At 48.8% G+C, this 21,652-nt stretch overlaps 1 protein-coding gene across 4 annotated transcripts in view; it reads left to right on the top strand.

The window, feature by feature from the left end:
* The window catches only part of Lrrc49 (leucine rich repeat containing 49), a 37,346-nt gene extending 15,905 nt beyond the window's left edge, over nucleotides 1–21,441 (top strand). For all 4 annotated transcript variants that reach the window (XM_090321787.1, XM_090321789.1, XM_090321788.1 and 1 more), the window contains 9 exons: nucleotides 2,981–3,042; nucleotides 8,231–8,378; nucleotides 13,718–13,801; nucleotides 15,135–15,319; nucleotides 15,665–15,902; nucleotides 17,098–17,283; nucleotides 19,302–19,411; nucleotides 19,799–19,952; nucleotides 20,889–21,441. In XM_090321787.1, the coding sequence (XP_090177913.1) occupies nucleotides 2,981–3,042; nucleotides 8,231–8,378; nucleotides 13,718–13,801; nucleotides 15,135–15,319; nucleotides 15,665–15,902; nucleotides 17,098–17,283; nucleotides 19,302–19,411; nucleotides 19,799–19,952; nucleotides 20,889–21,092 (1,371 nt within the window). In that variant the 3' untranslated portion in view covers nucleotides 21,093–21,441. The remainder of the gene's footprint in view (nucleotides 1–2,980; nucleotides 3,043–8,230; nucleotides 8,379–13,717; nucleotides 13,802–15,134; nucleotides 15,320–15,664; nucleotides 15,903–17,097; nucleotides 17,284–19,301; nucleotides 19,412–19,798; nucleotides 19,953–20,888) is intronic.
* The last annotated feature ends 211 nt before the right edge of the window (nucleotides 21,442–21,652 follow it).

The following is a 21,652-nucleotide window of genomic DNA, read 5'->3' as shown; positions in this document are numbered from 1 at the left end:
GATCTTCCCCTACAGGTTGATTTCTTAATTCATCCTCTATCATCTCATGCTAACATTCTGGCCACATAGGTGGTTTCTCTGCCTGTGAGATAATTCACTCCAGGAATGAAGTGTGGGGAGTGCATGTGTTGAATTTACATAAGGATTAGCTTTCATCCCTAAGCTCCGCCTCTACGCTCACTGCCATTCTCACAGAATCCCCCCAGCTCTCTGGGAAGAGTGCCTGAGTATCCTTACTGAGCACCCAGCCTTGTCACAGCCCAGCTCCTGCTCGCCAGGACAAAGGTGCATGCTTAGTTCTGAGGTTTCTTTAAGGTGGTCTGTCCCACGGACTTATCCAGGTGATAAATTTGTCATAATGCATTAACATTGTGGACTTACAAGGTTGGTTCCGGAATGAGTCCTGGGCCATACCAGTGAACTTTTGTCTTCCCTGGGATGGATATTTCGCTCCTTTCCCCCATGAATTGAACTGTCTGTCATGAATTAATGAGTACTCTCCAGTGGTACCATACAGTCACCCTGTCTGTGGGCATCAGACTGTTTTATTTACTCTGGAGCAACTCTGTGCTGTCCAACCACTGTTCACTAAGTGGTTTGGGGCTAATGCCTTAGGACAGCTCCTCATATTAGAGGAGCTGTCTCCCAGAAGGTCTTAGTAAGTCATTTTCCTATTATTTACATGCAGACAATTAATACAAAGAATATAATATTTTCCCTTTATCTGTTATACTAGATTTTCATTATAAAATTACATCTCAGAATTGTTAGAAAAACTAAAAATGTTTTTTTTTTCCTGGAAATTAAATTCGGAACAAAAATAATTGTGCACCCACCCACTTGGTTGTGGGGTTGTGTGTCACTGAGTTCTGGGTCTTAGTTTTTATTTTGTTATTAATATTTTGTGCCCAGCACAAATGACAGTTGACAATTTTAAAAGTTTGATAGAAATGTCTGGTAGAATTTTATTTTACAAATGAAGGTAAGTATAGAACCTTACAATTGTATTAAACTAGTATTTTCTGACATATCATAACGCTTGATGTAATTTGAGTCTGTAGTTCCATGGCAAAAATTATATATGTCCACAAGGTCCAAAAGAAGACTACAGGAGGTCACAGAGACATGTTTTTTGGAAGAGAACTGTTAGGAGGGAATGCTCAATTCTCTGATGGAAGGGGGTGTGGACTCTGTGCTCAGTTCCCTGATTGGAAGTGATCACCCTCTGCTTTCAGTTCCTTGACTGGAGGTGACTGGGCTCTGCTCTCAGTTCCTTGGTTTGGCTGGATCTTCATATTTCTAGATGTAAAAAAGACATTGTCATTCCCTTTGGGCTCTCCACTTGGGGGAGAGCCAGAGAGTGGCTGGAAGGAATCATCACCTTGACCAGCATACAAAGTCCCTTACCTACCAGCCACCGCCGGCCACCATCTTGTTTTCCCAGGTCTATGGCCTGGCCAGGAAAAGATGTAAAAATCCCCACAGCTGCAGGCTAGGCCTTCCAGGTGAAAAGCCTGGGAGTGACACTGTCATGTGAATGGAAGGCAGAGCCATTCCTCACCGGGCGGGCGTCCCGGGAGGGCGTCGGTGTGTTCTGCCCAGTCACAGGCAGGTGGTGGATGGTGTTGAGAAGGTGCACCGCCTTGTCCCTTTCGCTCTCACATTTTCTTTCTTTGATAAGCTACTTTTTTCTTTTATAAATGTAAAATGCTAATCCATAGGTTGATAGGCATAGGCATTTGTTCTAGCCTAGTCTATAAAAGTATAATAAGGGCCAGCAGTGTGGCCTAGTGGTAGAGTGCTTGCCTAGCAGGCATGAAAGCCCTGAGTTCAATTCCTCGCTACCACATACATAGAAAAGGCAGAAGTGGTGCAGTGGTTCAGGTGGAAAAGCTCTAGCCTTGAGAAAACCCAAGGACAGTGCTCAGGCCCTCAGTTGAAGCTCCAGGACTGGCAAAACAAATGCATATACATATATAATATTTATAATATGTATATATAAAATAAGCTTTCAAAAAAATTTTAAAAGTGCAACATTCTGGGAAAAGCAAGGCCTCTCTATACTTTTAATGCACTTGACCAATCTCTTCCTGGGGTCTTGGAAATGGCGGATTAAAAGGGGAGGGGAAGTAGAGAGAAGTTTCATAATGTTTTAAATACTGGTCACAATATTATGTAAAACATTTATGCTTACATTTGTATTATTCAAGCTCGTGTGCTTAGGAATGAATATAAATGATAATTATCTCTTATGAGAGGTGTGCTACTTTGGATGGGGGTGGGCTGGGAGGAATCTAGATATCCCAGAGGGCCTCTGGGCCTCCTCTGTGGAGTCTGCTGCTTGAGGAGACTCTGCTTGCCAAAACCGGTAACTTCTGTTTGTAACTACCTTTAAAGTCCCTTGGGGTATAAACATTGCAGTATTTACCAAGGGTCAGCATTTGCTGAATTGTTTGTTTGTTTTATAACAACTACATCTCCTATGAGGACTTCTGCGGGGACTGAGATTAGAGGTTGCCTGCTGTGATCAGGTATTGCCAGGGCAGTTGTCATTTATAGCTGCTGGTATATTCCAGCCGGGTTGAGACTCCTGTGGGGAACACAGCCCTGGAGTTCTGCTTCCTTTCCTAGTGACTTTCCCCCAGGTGTTGGATGGTACTTGCATGCGTGGGTCTCTGTGTGTATGTGTGCTCGCTACAGTAAATGCTGACGTAGCATTTTGGCGTCTTGCCCAAAAGCATGTCGAGGAGGCCAGCGGCCGCCGCCTCCTGGCCGCCCTGCAGTCCTCGGGCTCTGCCTCCGGAGCACTGCAGCGCGCTCTGCAGAGGAGCAGAGCCCTCCTCCCACAGCCTCTGCAGAGGAGATGGAGCTCTGGGGCCCATAGAGAGCAGCCTGCACCAGGCTGCAGGACCTGGAAGTGGCCGAGCAAGAAAGGATTCCCAGCCATTAGCTGACACATCTTCGCTTTGTTCCCTTCCAGAGAGATGTGGATAACCTGCCCTGCCTCCAGCGCCTGTTTCTCAGCTTCAACAACATTTGTAGGTAAGTGGGGGGACGCCTCCTTTCCCCCTTCTCCTCCCCTCCCCCTCCTGTGGATATAACTCGCTCGTGCTCTGAGCATGGACATCTCAGAGAATGTTACTGACGTGAAAGATTTTATGGTGAGAGAGCTTTATGCCAAAGTTCTTTGTGGAAAAACAGAGCTCTGTGGGAGTTATTACCTCCAACGCCAGAACCGATGGCAGTGGTGCAGAACGACCTTTGTTATCTTCTTTGGTATCACATTGGGGCCTGCGCTGGCCCGTCCTTCGCTTGACACTCTGTGCCCTGGTAAGCCGAATGAGAATTTCTCTCATCAATTATTCCCTGCAGTTCACAGAGCTGTCTTCTCGGAGAGGCTGCATTTATCACGGAGCTGCCTGCTAATTAGGCCATGACTGCCTTTTGCTTGGTATCTGCTTAGAATCCATACTCTTAGAGGTGGTTTATATGAACATATAAATGTTGTTTTCCAGATGTTTCAAAGCATAGCATCCTTTATATTGTAATAATTGTGCCAGTGTGGGAGAATTCATTTCTCAGTGCAAAACACTCTTCCTCTTCCCCCTCTTCCCCTCCCCCTTTCCCTCCCCTCCCCTTTCCTTCCTCCTATCTCCTTCCCATCCCTATCCACCCCCCCTCGCTTCTCCTTCCCCTTCCCTCTGTCCTTAGTTTGAACTCGGCTCTTCTTCAGGGAAAAAGTTAAGACTAGAAGAGTCTTCCGGAGCTAGATCTGTGCTTCTGATGATAAAGCCAGCACCATCTCTGCGTGTGTCCTGGTCTCCGCTTTTCCCCTGGTGGCTCCTGGTGTGATACCCAGGCTTCTGTATCAGTCAGAGCCGGCAGGAGGCAGAGTTTCAGAGGATTCGCCTTTCATTTTCTCTCCTTTCTCCTCTACGTAGAAACATTTAATTTTCTGGTAGTCTTTTCCTGTTCTCCATTACATTAAACTTCAGTGAGCTTGCTGTTGAGATGAACAGGACTTAGTACTTATGACTTGATTTCCCAGGCAGAGGAGGCCGGGGTGAGTCAGCAGTTTCTGGGCACTTGTTCTCGACTGACCACTACTGCCCAGTCCCAGGCTGGCGGGGCCAGCGCCTGCCCGTGGGGTTTCCGGCCAGGCGGAGACAACGCCCTCCCCTGCTGTTTCCGGCAAGGCAGATTTTTCCGCTCTGCCTTGTTGGCACACGTGGTCAGGAAGTGGACTGGTGAGGACATGGAGGGTGGAAGCTTTGAAATGTTTCAGAAACCCTCAAGACACCAGTATCTCAGCTAACTGCTGTCACCCTACCATGTGCTGGCAAAACAGAGTTGCCAGGATGAATCCCAGCTGCCCAGAGGCAGCACAAGCCAGGGAGGACAGAAACAGCAACGCAGGGCCCCTGCTAGGGCTCCCCTTGGAGAACAGCATCTGGCAAGTGAATACATCCCAGCTGACCGCAGAACCTTCTAGGCCCTCGCGGATTTACTGGGCTGTTCGTGGGCCATTTGCATCCCATCAGTGGAAGCGCAGAAAGTTCCAAATCTCACATCACCTGCACAGCTCCAGTGTGGGCGCTCATAGCGGGCAGGGCTAGTGGCAGGTGTGGTGACAGTCCACAAGTGGCGGGTGTGGTGGGACGTCTATTAATGGCCTGCTGGAGGACAGTCCACTCGTGGTGGGTGTGGCCGGCCTCTAGACAGGAGCACAGGGTGTGGCTGCACGCAGGATGTTGCGGGATGAGAGGCACTCACATCTTCTGTGTCCACCAGTGCCGCTGTGTGATTCTCCACGCACAGACAGAGTCTGAGAAGGGAGGAAAACCACAGATGTGTTCTATGTCCAGTGTGTCTCACCTCACACAGCCATCTGTCATCTTCCTGACCAAGAGAGGAGAGCTGCTTCCTCGTCCCGCCAGCAGGACTGCTCATCCTCCTTCTCCCACCTTGACTTCTCAGCTTCCCCTCCCTGACTGTCCACCCTCCTCCTCCAGGACCCTCCCTCCTCCTCCTCCTCCTCCAGGACTCTCCATCCTCCCTCCATGTCTCTCCACCTTCCTCCTCCATGACTCTGTCCTCGGAGACTCCCCTTTCTCAGGTCCGTGACAGTGTGTTGAGATCTAGCCCACACGGCTCCCCCTGAGTCTAGCTGCCTTCCACTCCAGCACGGAGGCGTTGGTGTTTGGCTTTGCACTAGCTGTAACAGCTCACCAGTGTTTCCGGCAGCTAGCCCTGCGCTCATCTCTTAAGACTCATACCTTTTTCTGCAGCAGGTTTCATATAGGCAGGAACAAAGTGTGATCATCTTCTGATGTTGTTATTTATTGCACGACTCAAAATGTCTCAGAGTTGCCAAGCGGCTCCTGACATCTTGTGTGATGCTCTCATCTTCCTCTCAGTTCTTCTTTACTTTCTGGCACACGACATTCTCACCGTGTACTTCTCAGTTCTGGCGGTGTCCCCAGCCATTTATGGAAGGAACTGTAGTTCCTGTGAATGGAGAATGGTTCAGCCAAGTCCGTCGGTGCGTTCTCTTCACCATCCCCTTCCTTGTTCTTTAAAAGAAGAAACTGTCCAGCACAGAAAGTCCGCCCTCTTGCCCACAGGGCGTCCTGCACTGTGTGTGTGTCCCCCGAGCTGGTGGTAGTCATGCTGGCTTATAGACCTTCTGAGTTACCTCCGATGGCTGCTTGCGTGTGGTTCAGTCCTTGGGCAGTTATCGATTTGTCCCATTGTGCATTTTGCCTGTAGGGCTTTACCAGCATGACTCCTGGTAAAATTCTCACTGATGCCTACAGAATAGCTGAGCTTTCCATTATCTCAAGAGTCCCTGAGAGCCTCCTGGCATCAATGCCACAAGTCAGCGAGCTTTCCACTACTTCAGAGTGCCTCGTAGCATATGGACTTCCAAAGTCAAAGTCCTTCTGCTAAAGTACCGAACTCACAGGTGGCAGCTTTCTAATAGGAGAGATGTGACTGATATTTGGAATGATTTGTTTAATATCTATGTAGCATACCCATATACAAACATGAGGATTTTACTTCTTTCTCTTCATTTTATTAAGTTAGCATATGACGGGCTGGCACATTCTCCTCCTGCTGCGATGTGGACTTCAGTCAGATAGGGAGCAGGAGTGGAACTGGGCAGAGCCACTGAGGAAATGGGAAAAGATAGAAGTCAGATTTGAGTTAAATGTTAGCATTCAGAATAAAGCTTTTCTATTTTGTTATTCGAATAGTCTTAACACATATATAATATTACATATTATATATATTATCTATATATGCATACTCACATTCATATGCATACACAAACACAGGGAGAGAGAAATAGAGAAGAGAAACAGAAAGAGAAAAGGAAACGTTTTAAGGCCAGTATTCCACTGCACTGTTCTGTTTCCACATTCTTGCTGTGTGTAACGCAGTCTGACTGATTTTCTTTGGTTAGGTAGGACCTAAGCCTCCATGAGCCTGCATTTGTACTTAAGAGTACTGTCTGAGCTGTTTACTGGTCACATGCCTTGCAGATGGAAACTGAATTTTGTGAGGAATCTCCTGGACCAAAGAAATAGATTTATTGTTACTCTACTAAAGCCGTTCAGAGCATAAAGACTTCTGTCTGGTGTCAGCCTTGGCACCTGGTGCAGGAGCTCGAGGGAGGCCAGAACCAGATGAAGCCAGCTAAGACTGGCTGCGCTGCCTGTTCCCTAGGCCTTCTTGCCGTGGTTGAAGCTCTAATGAGCTTCCGGGTGACTCTGTTTCTTGGACATGCTGTTTAAGTCTGGGAGGGGATTGTTTCACTCCTTGCCTAGCGCTACTCATTCACTAGTAGATGAGTTTGGTTGGTCATTATCAGACCTATTTTATTCCCCAAAGAAATACTTGAGGAGGGCCGGGAGTTTGGCCCAGTGGTAGAGTGCTTGCCTCGCATGCATGAAGACCCGGATTTGATTCCTCGGTACCACATACATAGAAAAAAATAGCTTGGAGTGTGCTGAGGCTCCAGTGGTAGAGCTCTAGCCTTGAGAAAGTCCAAGGACAGCGCTCAGACCCTGAGCTCAAGCCCAGAACTGGCCAAAAAAAAGAAAAGAAATACTTGAGGAGACAGAGTTGTAGGTTACTATGACTTTAGTTTTAAAATTATAATTAGCAATGAGAAACCAATCACATGCTCTCCGCTCTGCATACTGCAAATGCATAGTAAATAATTATATTAGAATATCTGTAATGAAGCTATCCATGCTTTTGAATATATTCTGTGTGCATCTACCTGTGTCTACATATCATCCTGACTTATGAATACCATGGTCTTCTAATTAATCATTTTAATACCAGTGTAAAAAAACACATGAGGTGATTTTTCTGGCAGGGATTCCCTCGGGACTGCATCATCCTGTTCTTCCATTCATTCAGCATAACCTCATTGCATACATGTGGTGTGCTAGGCGGAGTCAGGTGGGGCCAACTCACAAGGCCAAGAGCTTGTGGTAACTCCCTCGGTCACAGTCTGGCATCACCTCCCTTAGGTTCATCTTAAGGCTGGGATGTGTAAGTCCACCCTTCGGGACCTGGAGGGAAGTAATGGAAGCCGGGGAACCAGTTCTCCCAGCCAGTGGCTACCAGGGACAATGTTCTAGGCAAAGAAGATGAGAAAGGGAGCCGCCAAACGTGTTTTAATAACATCTCGATTTTTCTCTCAGTCGATGTTTTCAGAAGTGATTTCCATGTAATAATGCGCAATCATTGTAAATAAAGAGTCCAGTGATTTTTGACAAGCTGTACAGCGTGTCATGGCAGCTGCATTTGCCCGAGGGGACTTGGATATTTTGAACTGCTCCTTCATCAGCAATGTCTGTCCATCCCACGCCAAACTCCCCTAGGGCTGTGGGCCTTGTTTGCCTCTGATACCACGGTCCAGTCTGTAGTGCCATTTTGACAACGACCTATTCCCTAAATGCCTTTCTGATCACATCAAATCCCCAGTGACTTCCTTCTCCCCACCCCAGGAATGGCTTTCTGAGCAAGGGTGTGTGTAGCCACTGATGTGTGCGGGCATTGGCACGTGAGCCTGGTTCATAGCAAGTCACTGCCCCAGCCTTGACACAGGGAGAGTTTGGGAATGCTAACTCCTCAAACTGTTGTGCAGAAAGTTGGTGAGGTAAGGACGTGGGGTGTGAGGGCTAGACTCTAATCCTCTCATCCTCACCTGCAGCTTTGACAGTGTTGCCTGCCTTGCTGACTCCACTTCGCTCTCCGACATCACTTTTGATGGCAACCCCATAGCCCAGGAGTCATGGTACAAACATACGATCCTTCAGAACATGATGCAGCTGCGCCAGCTCGACATGAAGAGGGTTACGGTAAGCATGGCCTGCTGGGCGCCCGGAAGCCCGAGGCCACTCTCTGCGTGACTCGTGTGTGTGTGTGTGTGTGTGTGGTGTGGGGTCTTCAGTACTGTGCACGAATTCAGTGGGTAGTCAGACACGTGGATGAATTACAGATCATGGATGGTTAAGAACGTGGTTGAGTGACATGGTGGATAGGAAGGAACATGGTTGTGGGTTGGCTCTGTGTACATCTCCTCCCCTTCGGTATTTTGGCTGCTGCTTCTCTGTGTGGTGTGTGGTGCCTGGGGATAGAAACTTGCCCAGGAAACAGGAGGATGGCATTTCGGAGACAGGGAAGGCAGCTTCCCCTTCAGCCTTAGAACTCATTCTTCGTCCTCAGACCCACATAGATGTCCCATGTCCCCAGCCTCCACTGCTTCTGACAACACGTGTGCTCTGTACTGTCCCCGCCCTGCTTTGCAAAGCTGACCTTCCATTGAATTTTGCCACTGGGTCACTGGTGATAAAAACAAGCCCCGGGTGGAAGAGGAAAGAGGGGGTGGGGTTCCCGCTGGGGCTCAGCTGGGGAGGCTGGGAAGTGTCTGATGGGTCCCACACAACTTGTGAAGTCACACACTCTTCTTTGAACTTACATGATGTTTGCAAATGGCTACTAAATGGCAGGGATGTGTTTGAACCGAGCTATTAGTGAGCGGACTGTGAGGCTTCTTCTGCCCAGAGGCTCCGGGGAAGCTCCTTCCCCTCCTGGGAACCTCGAAGCCTCTCCAGCCTCTGCTGCTACCATGAGCATGCACTCACCGGAGAACCAGGTGTCCGACTGCCAGGACACCGTGGAAATCCTGTGTGTTGTGGTACACCCATGCACACACACACCACACACATGCACTCATGCATGCACACACATACATGCTCGTGCATGCACACAAAGCAAAAGTAACTCAGAGCAAGGTAAGCCCCAAATTACCAGAGAAATAGAATAAATTCTGAAATTCAAATACTTGAGTATGGAGCAGACAGAGGACAGACGGATGGAGAGAGCGGAGCACCAGGGAAGCCATGGAGGCAGGAGCTCTGACAGGTGAGGCTTCGGGCATTTTGTATCAGAAGGAGGTTAGACATTTGTTTTTAAATCTTGGGTACATGATGGGTAATGTAGTTAGCCTATTTAAAATCCTATTTGGGTAGCAGCTGAGGGTAATGTGGGGAGTGTGGGGTGGTGAGCAGGGTGAAGGTCGGTTGTGCTGAGCGTGGAGTGTGGACAAGGCCATGCTATCTGTCACTGGACCAGTTTATGTATCTTAGGCATAAGGTGGTTTTGTCTACACAGCGTGAGATGAACATGAAGCCTGGCAGGGTTGAACCCAGGCCTGTCCCAGGCAGCAGGCAGCGAGGTTTATGTGCAGGGGACCCAAGTGCATGGGGGCTGTAGCATCTGTGAGCCATTTATAGATAAATAACCATGCTTTCTTCTAATAAAAGATTACTTATAGACACTGGCAGACAGTAGACTGGTTTATTTGGCCAGACCTCAGATCATTGTGTGAACTACGGAAGTTGTATCTGGGCATGGTGTAAGCTAGCAGAGAGCCAGAACTGTGATGTGACGAGCCCATCCTCACCACACAGGGGACAAATGGAATATACTCAGCACTTGAGCTCTTGCCTCCTTTGGTGTGTGCACTTCATGAACTGGCCACTAGGAGGCACTGTGCATTCACTAAAAACAAATCACTTCCTGACTGGTGTTTTCCAATGGGCATCCTTGTGCCTGTTACAGGGCCATAGCAGAGAACGGACACAAGAGGTGTAATGGTTCCATGATTCAGAGACCCAGAGAAGTCTCAGAATTTAAGCCAGACAGTGGCATTATGTTGTCACTTTGAGTAAGCCGAGTGCAGTGTGGGTTTCCTGCTGTTCAGTAGTGCAGGGCTGGCATGGCAGCCTCCACTCACAGGACACGTCCACCTGACACCCGTTTAAGTAGCTGTCAGGCTATCAATGGGGTTTTAAACAGAAATTTGTAGCATTATTTTTAAAAAAGCAAAAGAGACCATGTGACCCACAAAAGCTAAGCATTGACTCTATGGCTCTTGGCAGAAAGAATGTGTATCACTTTCCTAGAAAAACAAGAATCTAATAAGCTAAAAGAGAGACAGCCAGGTGCTGGTGGCTCAGGCCTGTAATCCTAGGTACTCAGGAGGCTGAGATCTGAGGATCGCAGTCGTGCTGTAGCTCGGAGTGGTAGAACCCTAGCTGTGTAGACTCTGGTCACAGCCCAGAGGCGCTGCTCGAAGTGACGAGCTCCACTTGAGCAGCTGTGCTGAGCTGGTCCAATGTTAGAATGCCTTCAACGCAGCTCCTCTATGAAGAAAGGGGTCCTGCAACTCCTGTGGTCAGATTTGGGAGCAGGGCAGCCTGGGGCATTTCTAGAGAAGATGCAAAGACATGTTGACAGAGACCCTGAGCCCCACGGGGGGACCAGGCCACAGAGGTCCCTCCATGCTGAGAAAGAACCAGTGTTTGAGTTTGCACCCCAACCCACCGTCCACTTTCTTTGCATGAACTTGTTTTAGTCTTAGCCCTCCAAGATAGGCAACAGATCACTGCTGACAAAACCACTCATGCCGCGGCACATAGGACTAGTTCGTGCTGGTCAAGGCATGCTTCTCCTCCTCGCCTCCCCTCTGAAGTTCCTCGGGTCACGGAACCTGTTTGTGGCTGACACATTCCACCTCGGGAATCCCTGGCCACCCAGACTGTGGAAATGCTCCTCCCTTGCTGAAGAAATCAGGAGCCCAGCAGGGGATGAAGGTGCTCTCGCCGCCGTGAGACCTCCGCACCCCACCTTGCCCCGTGTGTGACCCAGACATTCCTGAGCTAGCAAAATGAGGCAACTAGGTTCCCCAAAAGTACTGGCAGTCTTTTCTAGAACACAAGGCCCCTGGTGTTTAAGTGTGCTTTGATATTCTGTCTATCGAAGGAGAACAATGGCTCCTTATATACATCTGTTCAGAAGTTCAGTGTTAAAAGCACATTGCCAGTTAACTCAAAATGCTGCATAAGAAATGGTTGCCCATAGTAGGCTATTATTTATTTTGGAATAGAATTCTTCCATGTGATATGTGCACTGTGGTAGAGCCATAGTCTGCTACAAAGTATAATCTAGGTTATTAAGTGTATGAAATCATTGCACTGCTTAATTAACTTGAAGTTCCTTCTGAATTGGATATAAAGGAAGGAGAAAGACAGCATTTCTGATACCAGATTGACCCCTCCCCCACCTCTCCCCTCCTTTCCCTTCCCCTCCCCTCCCTTCCATGTACTATATTGGGAAACATGGCTTTGGTCCCAGAATTGGACTCATGAAGGTGCCAGAATTCTACAGGTTTTTTTTTTTCTTCTTACCAACAGATTTATAGCTTATCTTCACAATTAGGGCTTTTATGTCTGAATTTAGCAATTCTATAATAACTGGAATAGTCTAGGTATCAGGTCTAAAAATTGCTTAAGACACTCCATATTTAAATTGGCTTGTTGCAAATCCAATTTTCCAAGGTTTAGGTTTCCTTTTAGAGCCCACTGCCTCTAGTATAAGTTGGAGTTCTTTTAGAAAATCTTATGAAATCACCTAGGAAGTATGTGGACAGCTTGAGCTCCAGTGCCATGGGAACAAGCAGCCTGCCAGCGCATCCACAGGCAAAGGGGCTGGCCCTGCCCGTGGGAAGGTGCTTCTGGGTAAATGTTCCTACCCCAATAGATTACACTTTATGGTTCAGCATTTATTGAACAAAACAATTAGAGTGAGCAGGCCACCTTTGTGATGCCAGAAAACAGTAACTAAATTTCTAATTTAAAACCTATCCTTGTAACTTACAGATTTTAAGAATATTTATTTTCCTTATTGTAAAAGGCAACTCAAGTGCACCAAATGTCACATTGAATTTGATTCCTTTTATAATGACTGAATTCTACAGCAGATAATAACTAAACTCTTAATTCCGCCTTCCTCATCTCTTTAGAGGTAAATTTTCCTCTAATGAAATTTTCCTAAATGAAAAAGCAAAAACTTCCATTTCTAGCAGGACACAGCTGCAGTTCTGGTCTTTGTCTCCAGTTGTGACAGGACATGTTGAGGAGTTACAAGAACCTTCTAGTAACTGCTTGCTGCCTCCTCTTTTCACTCTGAGATAGCTTATGTTTATGTGATTTTTTTAATGAAATTCTTTAAACTTTGTCTCCAGTAGCCTATGCAGTGGACCAGATTCCTTACGATTCTAGTACATATGTGTGTATCTAGTACATATATGTATATTGTATGTATGCTCAACGTGTGCTGGAGCTGGCTGCCGGTCCTAGTGGGCGAGGGCTGTGAAAGCACAGCTCCCTGGTTTGCAGTTCTGCAGCGTGATCTTGGATTGAGCGCCCTCTAGTGAATGTCGTTGCATTCCCTGTCGTTCTCATTTTTAAGAGTTCCACTTGGTTACTTAACTCTAATGGGTTACCCCCCCCCCCCAATTTTCTATAAAGATATTTTCAGGAGTATATGTTAAAAAGAACTTGTTTTTCTCGAGTTTATGACATCCTTTTCAGTACCTGCAACTTTTTGAGTCAGGAATGTAGAGTTTGATGGTTATAATTTACTCTACTATTTGACATTTCTCAGTGGGCATGGTGACTCTCAGCTGTAATCCTAGCCACCTCTGGAAGCACAAATGAGAAGGATCACAGTTTGAGGGCAGCAATCAGTGAAAAGCCAGGCACGATGGCACTAGTTTATCATTCCAGCTTTGCTGGAAGTACAAATAGAACGATTGCTACCCGAGCTGCTCATGCATGTATTTGAGGCCCTATTCCAAAAAGAATGCAAAAATAGGTGTAGGGTGGTTCTCATAGTAGAGCACCTGCCTCACAAGGAGGAGGCTGTGAGTTCAAACCCCAGAACACCAATTTAAAAAAAAAAAACAAAAACATGAGTTTCTTCTTTAGAGAAGAAACTTGGTTTGGAATACATCCTGATAGAGTAATACATGGTAATTGTCTGGTTTGAATTAACACACCAGGGTATGACTGGTTTTTAAAGTTTTATGAACCCCAGTTTAATTGAAGTATGATTGACAAAATTACAAGGAAAATTTTGTGCCAAGAAAAATTAAACAAACTGGCTGGCCTTTCACTCTGTTTGCTGCCTGCTGTGCGCAGCTGCTCAGCGTTGAGAAGAGAGGAGAGGTTGGTGAGAGTTAGGAGAAGAAAGGCCAAGACCTCGCTGCCTGTCAGGTAGATGGTGATGCCCAGGCCAAGTCACCAGAGACCCAGATGGCGGCCCTTTGTAATCCTCCTAAACCTTTTTGTAGGAAGAAGAAAGGCGCATGGCGTCTGTTGTGGCCAAGAAAGAAGAGGAGAAGAAGCGTGAGAGCCATAAACAGTCCTTGCTGAAGGTAGTTCCTGGGGCTCTGGGGCATGTGTGTACACCTTCCCTGCTCTAAGTGTGTGCGCATGCTCTCCTCCACCGAGTGTGAGTGCACTCCCGGCACTGTATGTGCACACTCCCCCATTGAAGTATGCTTGCATACTCCCCTGCACTAAGCCACCAGCCAGTCTCCCAGGATGCTGGTCTCTTTCTTATTTTTATACCAGTCCTGAGGCTTGAACTGAGAGCCTTATACACTCACCTGGCATTCTTAATTCATAGCTGGCACACTTTCCACTTGAGTCATGTCTCCGGCCTGCCATTTTGCTTCTTAATTGGAACTTCTCTGCCCAGGCTGGCCTTCAACTACAATTAATAGCTAGGATGACCTGGAACCAGGTCCATCTCTTTCATTTCTATCACACAAGTATGTAATTACAGATAGTTGCTGTGTGGAAATACACCTGTACTTAGGATATATATGATAAAATACACACCAGAGCTCATATTCCACCCAGCTGATTCTCCATGGGAAAATCCAAGCCACACCTCCAATCCACCAATTTTGCTGGTTAATTTGAGATGGAGTCTCATGGACGTTCTTGCCCTGGCTGGCTTCAAACCATGGTCCTGAGATCTCAGCCTCCTGAGTAGCTGGGAGGACAGGCGTGAGTCACCAGTGTCATTTGGATATTGTTTTTTTAAACCTTTTGTTCTATCTTTTCCATTCCTATTACCATTCTAGTCAGGCCTGCCAGGACTTGATCCCCACCTAGGGATGAGGTGAGGCGTGCAGCCCTGTGGGTCAGGTGAGACCCCTTCAAGCTTGGGGTACACTGCCCTGACACATCACTGGAGGTCAGAATTAATTTCTATTCTAGAATGGAGCTAAGGATCAAGCAACCCTTCATCCTCACACAGTTTCTTTCAGAGGTCGGGGTAGTGTCTGTGCTTCATTTGAAGGCCCGGCAGTTTATGTCATGGAACCTGAAACACAGATGGCTCCCTGTTTCCCACCCACCACCCCAAGATTTTCCCACTATAGTTGTTGTCATTATGGATCAGAACAATTAGAATAGGACTCACTGTTCTGCTTAAAGATAGAAGCATATAAAGCTCTGTGAAATTAACACGTCAGGTAGTAAATGCTCACTCTTGAGAGGGTGGTAAATCATTTTTAATAAGAAGTAACTATTCATGTATAATTTTTTTCCTTTGGGACAGTAGGTCCTTACTAAGATACTTGAATGCACACATAGCAGCTTGTAAGAATCTTTTTAAAAAACATTAGAAGATGGTGTAAACAATATGCGCCTCAAATGTTCTCAACATTTGCATCCTGTTCTTCCTGCCTCTTCCAGGAGAAGAAAAGGTTGACGATTCACAACGTCGCCAGGAAGTGGGGCCTGCAGCAGCAGCGCATTGCCAGCCAGGACACGAGGGGGTCGGACTCCCCACCCCAGGATCCCTGCCAGATCCCGCTGGACGGGGGTGGCGGCGGCAGCGGCAGCGGTGGCCTCATCTCTGTCCTTCCTGAGGACACGGGGTAGGCGGGCCTCTGTGTGCACGTGGCCTCCACGCATGCACTTGTTACTCTCCTCCCCAAAGTTTGCCTCCATTCCAGCATTTCTTGGCGTGGCTTTTTATCACAGTTGGATTTACGTCATAAAGTCGGTGGGGGGGTGACCTTGGCTAAGTCTTCATCACAACTCAGTTTTTATAATTTTTTTCCTCTGAGTTGTTTGTACTGTCTCTACTTGTCATCGAAGTCTGAGTTGAGTCATGCAACACTTCAAGACAGTCTGGAAAATTAGTGTAAGGTGCTCTGGAGATGGACAGCCCGCCTGTCTAGTGTTACTTCATCACTCAGGAAACTCCCCTGGCTCTCCAGGTCCGTGGACTCGGGACTCAGCAGTGTGCTGCAGGGCCTGTCCGTTGCAGACACACACCTGGTTGAGATAGATGGAGACACACTGTCCCTGTACGGCTCAGGCGCCCTGGAGTCACTGGACCGGAACTGGAGCCTGCAGACAGTGGGAGCTGTCACCACCATCTCCTTTACCTTCATCGAATTCGATGAGATCGTTCAGGTGCTGCCCAAACTGAAGGCCAAGTTCCCCAACCCCCTGGTAAGCCTCGCTGCAGGACGGTCCCCTGTCCTGTGGATCCCCTTCGTCTGCCATAGTGACGTAACGTCTGTCTGGTGGGGGATCAAGCTTCTCTGTGGATGTTCTGGAGCTGGGATGTAAACTAGCAGTCATACATGCCCCCTTGCAGTTTTGTGTGAATGTGGGAAGTTACGGTCCTCACATGCTAAGATCCGGGCTGAGGCTCAGAGGCTTTTATAGAGGTTTTTCTCTTGGAGACCCCAGCAGAATCCCAGCCCTATGCTGTAGCCAGGGGGTGGGGGTGGCCATTGACGGTAGGATTCATAGCAGACCCTAATCACGATGAAAAGAATTTTAGTGCTCATTAAAATTACTTTGGGAAGTTTGCCTTCACCAGTCACAGTGCTGTTTTATTAATATGCATTTGCAGAAACTGGTTGTGTGTGTGTGTGTGTGTGTGTGTGTGTGTGTGTGTGTGTGTGTGTGTGTGTGCATGCTGGTACTGGGGCTTGAACTCAGGGCCTCTTGCTTGCATTTGGCTTCTTTCTCAAAGCTGGCACCCTGCCACTTGAACCCCATCTCCAATTCAACTTGTTACCCAGTTAAAGTCTTAGAGACTTTTCTGCCCGGACTGACATCAAACCCTGATCCTCAGATCTCAGCCTGCTAAGTGTCTGGGATGACAGGCGTGAGCCACCAAGAGCCAGCTCAGAACTTGGATACATGTGACGAGGTCTCTCTTGCGTTGTTGTGGTCATCTTTCTTTGTTAGTGAAGTGTTTCCCTTTCTATGGTATTTTTTTTTCTACTTGAGTCTCTCTGAAGAAACCAGGTAGAAGCAGACACAGTTTGCTTTGGTGGTTTGACTTTGCTGTAACAAATCCAGCTAGCCTATGCAGTGTGAGACGATGGCAAGATTCTAGGAGTGAGGATTCAAACTGGGTCTGCCCTGGAGCACGGAATGCCACAACATTCCGGAGGTTTCATTTCCAGGCTTATAGAGTCACCGAAGAGCCTAAATTCCTCCAAATTGTGCAGAACGCGGCAGGGCCTGGTCAGCCATTGCCGCCAACAAGGTCTTGGCTGCATTGAAGGCTGAGCCCACTGTCAGGAGCTCGACAGAGGCCCGAGGCTCACAGATCTTCAGGAGAGGGGACTTAGTGCTCTTAAGAGGCTGCACCAAGCAATCTCATCTGCTCTGGGTTCCCTCCCCACAGCACCTGAAGTTCAAGGAAACCAATCTGGTAATGTTGCAGCAGTTTAATGCTCTGGCCCAGCTTCGGCGCATCGACCAGCTGACCATTGACCCGCAGGGCAACCCTGTGGTCAATTTTACCCTCTGGAAATACTACGTGCTATTCCGCCTGAGCCATTTTGGTATGCAGAAAATCAACGGGACAGAGGTAGGTGAAAACTAAATTCCAGAACAAATGATTTGAAATCTCAAGTATACACGAAAACACTTCTGAGAAACTTCCTTTAAAAAGATCTTGATTAAAATTCAAGGACAGTTGAGAAAGCCCAAGGACAGTGCTTAGGTCCTGAGTTCAAGCCCCAGGATTGGCAAAAAAGAAATACTACCCCAAAACAAAGCCACAAAAACTTCAAGGGCAGGCCTTTGTATTTTTTGTCATAATCTTTGTAAATCACAATGATGACCACATAGTATGCACATAAGAATGATTATGTAATTACTCAATCTCAATAAAGGAAGAGGAAAACTCAAGGTCCAGATAAGTGCCCTCCTCTTCCCCTCCCCCTGCCCATCTTTTATCTGTTTAATGCCAAACAGTGAGCCTGTTAGCCCAAATCCTTGTTTACCTGGCTGAAGAGAATTTTGCAAAGAAAGAATAGTGCAGTTACAGAAAGTAGAAAAGGGAACCAGGTGCCAGTGTCTCAGGCCTGTAATCATAGCTACTCAAGAAGCTCAGATCGGAAGATCACACTTCAAATAAAAGCCAGAAGTGGCTCTGTGGCTCAAGCCGTAGAATGTTAGCCTTGAGCAAAAGAAGCTCAAGGACAGTGCCTAGACCCTGAGTTCAAGCCCCAGGACCTGCAAAAAAAACCATATATCAATAATAATAATAGAAAAGGGTCAGAAAGAGCCAGTGTGATTTGTTCTGGTTGAAATATTAGCATAGTCTTTTCAGGGGCATTTGCTACCCTGAAGTAATGAAGTACATCTACTCATCTGTGTAAGAGATGCTAGTTCCTGAGGCAGAATTCTACCAGGAGAAAAGATGGAGCAGTGGCAGGCACTGGCCACTAGGGGCTGCATTTGACCAAATAGCTGCCAGAGGTGTTCATGAACCGTGCCTCGTGTTCCAGTGAACCTTGAGAATGAATCTAGGGGCCTGGGTGTGGCAGTACATGCCTGCAATTCCAGCTGCTTAGGAGGCAGAAGGAGGGGGATCCTGGTTTGAAAGCAATCCTGGAAAATCGTTAACACGGCCCCATCTCAACAAGCTACACAGGAAGCCTCAGATAGGAGGATTACAGTCCAGGGCCCAGGCAAAAATTGAGACCCTGTCAGAACTATAATAAAAGCAAAATAGGGGCCGGGAGTTTGGCCTAGTGGTTAAAGTGCTTGCCTAGCATGCACGAAGACCCGGGTTCGATTCCTTGGTACCACATACATACAAAAAAAGCCAGCAGTGGTGCTGAGGCTCAAGTGGTAGAGCTCTAAGCCTTGAGAAAGTCCAAGGACAGTGCTCAGGCCCTGAGCTCAAGCCCAGGACTGGCAAAATAAATAAATAAATAAATAAATAAATAAAATAAAAGCAAAATAGGCCGGAAGTGTAGTTCATATGGCAGAGTGCCTGCCCTACAAGCATGAAGCCTGTACTGTCAAAGAGAAAAAGGTTTGAGCTTCTAAAGGTCCACCATTCAGCTGTGACAGCATTTCTGGACCTCTATTGCATGGTCCCACTGCATATCATCAGATTTAAGTGACTTCCCTGGGCCTTGGCACTCGATGCGCGTCATGACAGCCAAAAACACCTCCCAAACTCAAGATCCTCCTGCCTCAGCCTTCCCAAGTGCTGAGATTACAGGTGTGCCCTCCACGCTGGACTTCACTCAGGAGTGAGCCTGCGGATGCACTGTGTCTATTAGTTGGTCATGGGAAGAAATGCTGGGTAGGTGGTGCCTCCTGCAGCCTGAGTGTGGGTGGACAGCGTGTCCTGTGGCCAGAGTGTGGGTGGATGGTGAGTGTAGTGTCCCCATGGAACAGAGAGTGACATGGTGCTGGCTGTCCACACAGCCCCAACAGACGTTCACACACAGCTCTGGGGTGCGCTGCCTGTCTTCTGGGTCACACCCCAGTAGCTGGGTTCTGGGAGGACAGTGGTGTCCCCACATCCAGGGTGCAATGCTGGTTGGAACCCCCCCCCTTGCCTTCCTTGACCACCTGTCTCCTCAGGTGACACAGAATGACATGGTGATGGCTGAGCGGCTCTTTGGGATCCTGGCACACGTGGCATCTTCTGAGTTGCCACAGTACCGCCTCATCTCCATCCTGGGCGATGCCAGGTCAGTCAGTGGGTGTTGGGTTCTCTGGATGACAGGTGCCCTTAGGTCAGCATCTCACACTCCCACCCGGGCTCAGCCCGGCCTGTGTGGATGCTTCAGGTGCTGGGGCCGGGCATGGGAGCCAGGTAGACCAGGGCCTCAGAGTGGAGGGGCTTGGGCCTCGGGGCCAGGACACGGGGAATTGCAAGTATTTCAGTATGACTGGAGTGTGGAGTGGACATGAATGAGTGGGAGACAAAAGCTAGACAATACCTGTCCTGGACTGCCGGCTTTGAGGAAGAAGGAAGGCCATATGTGCTGTGTCCTTTGGGCCAGCTGCCATGTTCCACTGTGGGAGGCTTCCGGCCTTGACCGCGTACTGACCCGGATGGGCCCCCTTCTGTCCAGGAGAAAGCACTTCCGTTACCTGCTGGATACCAAGGGGAAGAAGCCATGCGTGCTCCCAGAAGAGAACAGCGAAAGCAAGAGACTCATGGGGGAAAACACAAACCGTGCCACACTCAACTACACCACCAGGGAGTTCTACACGGAGAAGCTAGAGGTGCAGAGAAGCTGGGGCATGGAGAAGCTGGGGGCCTGGAGAAGCTGGGGGTACAGGAGAAGCTGGGGGTACAGGAGAAGCTGGGGGCATGGAGAAGCTGGGGGCATGGAGAAGCTGGGGGCATGGAGAAGCTGGGGGTACAGGAGAAGCTGGGGGCATGGAGAAGCTGGGGGTACAGGAGAAGCTGGGGGTACAGGAGAAGCTGGGGGTACAGGAGAAGCTGGGGACATGGAGAAGCTGGGGGTACAGGAGAAGCTGGGGGTACAGGAGAAGCTGGGGGTACAGGAGAAGTTGGGGGTGCAGGAGAAGCTGGGGGTGCAGGAGAAGCTGGGGGTACAGGAGAAGCTGGGGGCATGGAGAAGCTGGGGGCATGGAGAAGCTGGGGGTACAGGAGAAGCTGGGGGTACAGGAGAAGCTGGGGGCATGGAGAAGCTGGGGGTACAGGAGAAGCTGGGGGTACAGGAGAAGCTGGGGGCCTGGAGAAGCTGAGGGTACAGGAGAAGCTGGGGACGCTTGGGGTATGGGTATAGCTGGGGATACAGGCCGGCCCACCGAGCCCCTGTTCCATGGGGCTAGTGGTCTGGCCTGGGTACCCTCTGCTCCAGCCTTGTGCTGTGGTCTAGCCCGATGTTGGTGTGCTGCTGCTCTGAGATTTGCTGTCCTGTGCCACAGGGTAGAATCTGGCTGTGAACATTCACAGTGCTAACCCACACCTGTGAGAAAGGGTGGCACCATAGCCAGGAGCCACAGGGCACCGGTTCTCCTGAGCCGAGGGGCCTCAGAGACCGATGGTCAGGCAGGAGAGGCGCAGTGGACAGGGCAGTAAAGTGCCGTAAGAACGGCGTGAGAACGGTTCCAGGTTTCTCTGGCCAGCCTCTTACTGCATTGCCTTGGGATGGTGAAATGGCCGCTAAGGCACGCTCTCCTTTGGAACAGGAGATCAAGGATAAAAAGAGATTCTGCCAGATGTACGTGGAGGACCTGGTGAAGGAAGCCACGGACATCAACATGAAGACTGAGGCCCTGCAGAGGCTGTGGCCCCAGATGTTCATTGAGCTGGTTCGGGACGCTGTGCTGGAGATCCGCAACAAGAACTCCTACATGCAGCTCTGCCTGCAGCACATCGCCGACCAGAAGTAGCCACGCCACGGCCGCCCGCCGGCCCGGCTGCTCGCCAAGGCTGCCACGTGGAGGCCGCCCGTGTTCAACCAAGAAGTGAGGGCACCGAGCGGAGGTGTCTGCTTTCCCTCGGGGAAAGGCCGGGAGCAGGACCTGAGGCTGGGCACCGCACCGTGGACAGGGGGTGGCCACAGCCACGCAGCAGGCCCTCCAGTCCTGCCCCGAGGGCGCCCAGCTGCGGGCCTGGGCGGCAGCGCTTGCTAGGTTCCCGCCCGAGCTACCTCCTCCTCGTCTAGCCGATGCCTCACTTATTAAGGCCTTTTTATTTTATGATTGCAAAGCTAAGCGTATGTTTTGTTTTGTTTTGTTTTGTTTTTTTTTAATGAGTGAAGAATAAACTGAATACATTAGTTTAAAAAAAAAAAAAAAGCCCAGTTGGCAATGTGATGTTTATCCTGAGCCTGTCCCTCGTGGGCGAGCGGCTCCGTCCTCAGGCCCCGCACAGGCCCCGGAGTCACCGCCTCCAGCAATGTCCGTGTGGTCCAGAAGTCACTGCAAGCTGGCATACAGCTCTTTCACCA

The sequence above is a fragment of the Megascapheus bottae genome, chromosome 30 (assembly GCF_031878675.1).
Source record: "Megascapheus bottae isolate mThoBot1 chromosome 30, mThoBot2.hap1, whole genome shotgun sequence".
Classification (NCBI taxonomy): domain Eukaryota; kingdom Metazoa; phylum Chordata; class Mammalia; order Rodentia; family Geomyidae; genus Megascapheus; species Megascapheus bottae.
Note: the sequence above shows the minus strand (reverse complement) of the source record. Positions and strands in the feature narration are given on the sequence as shown.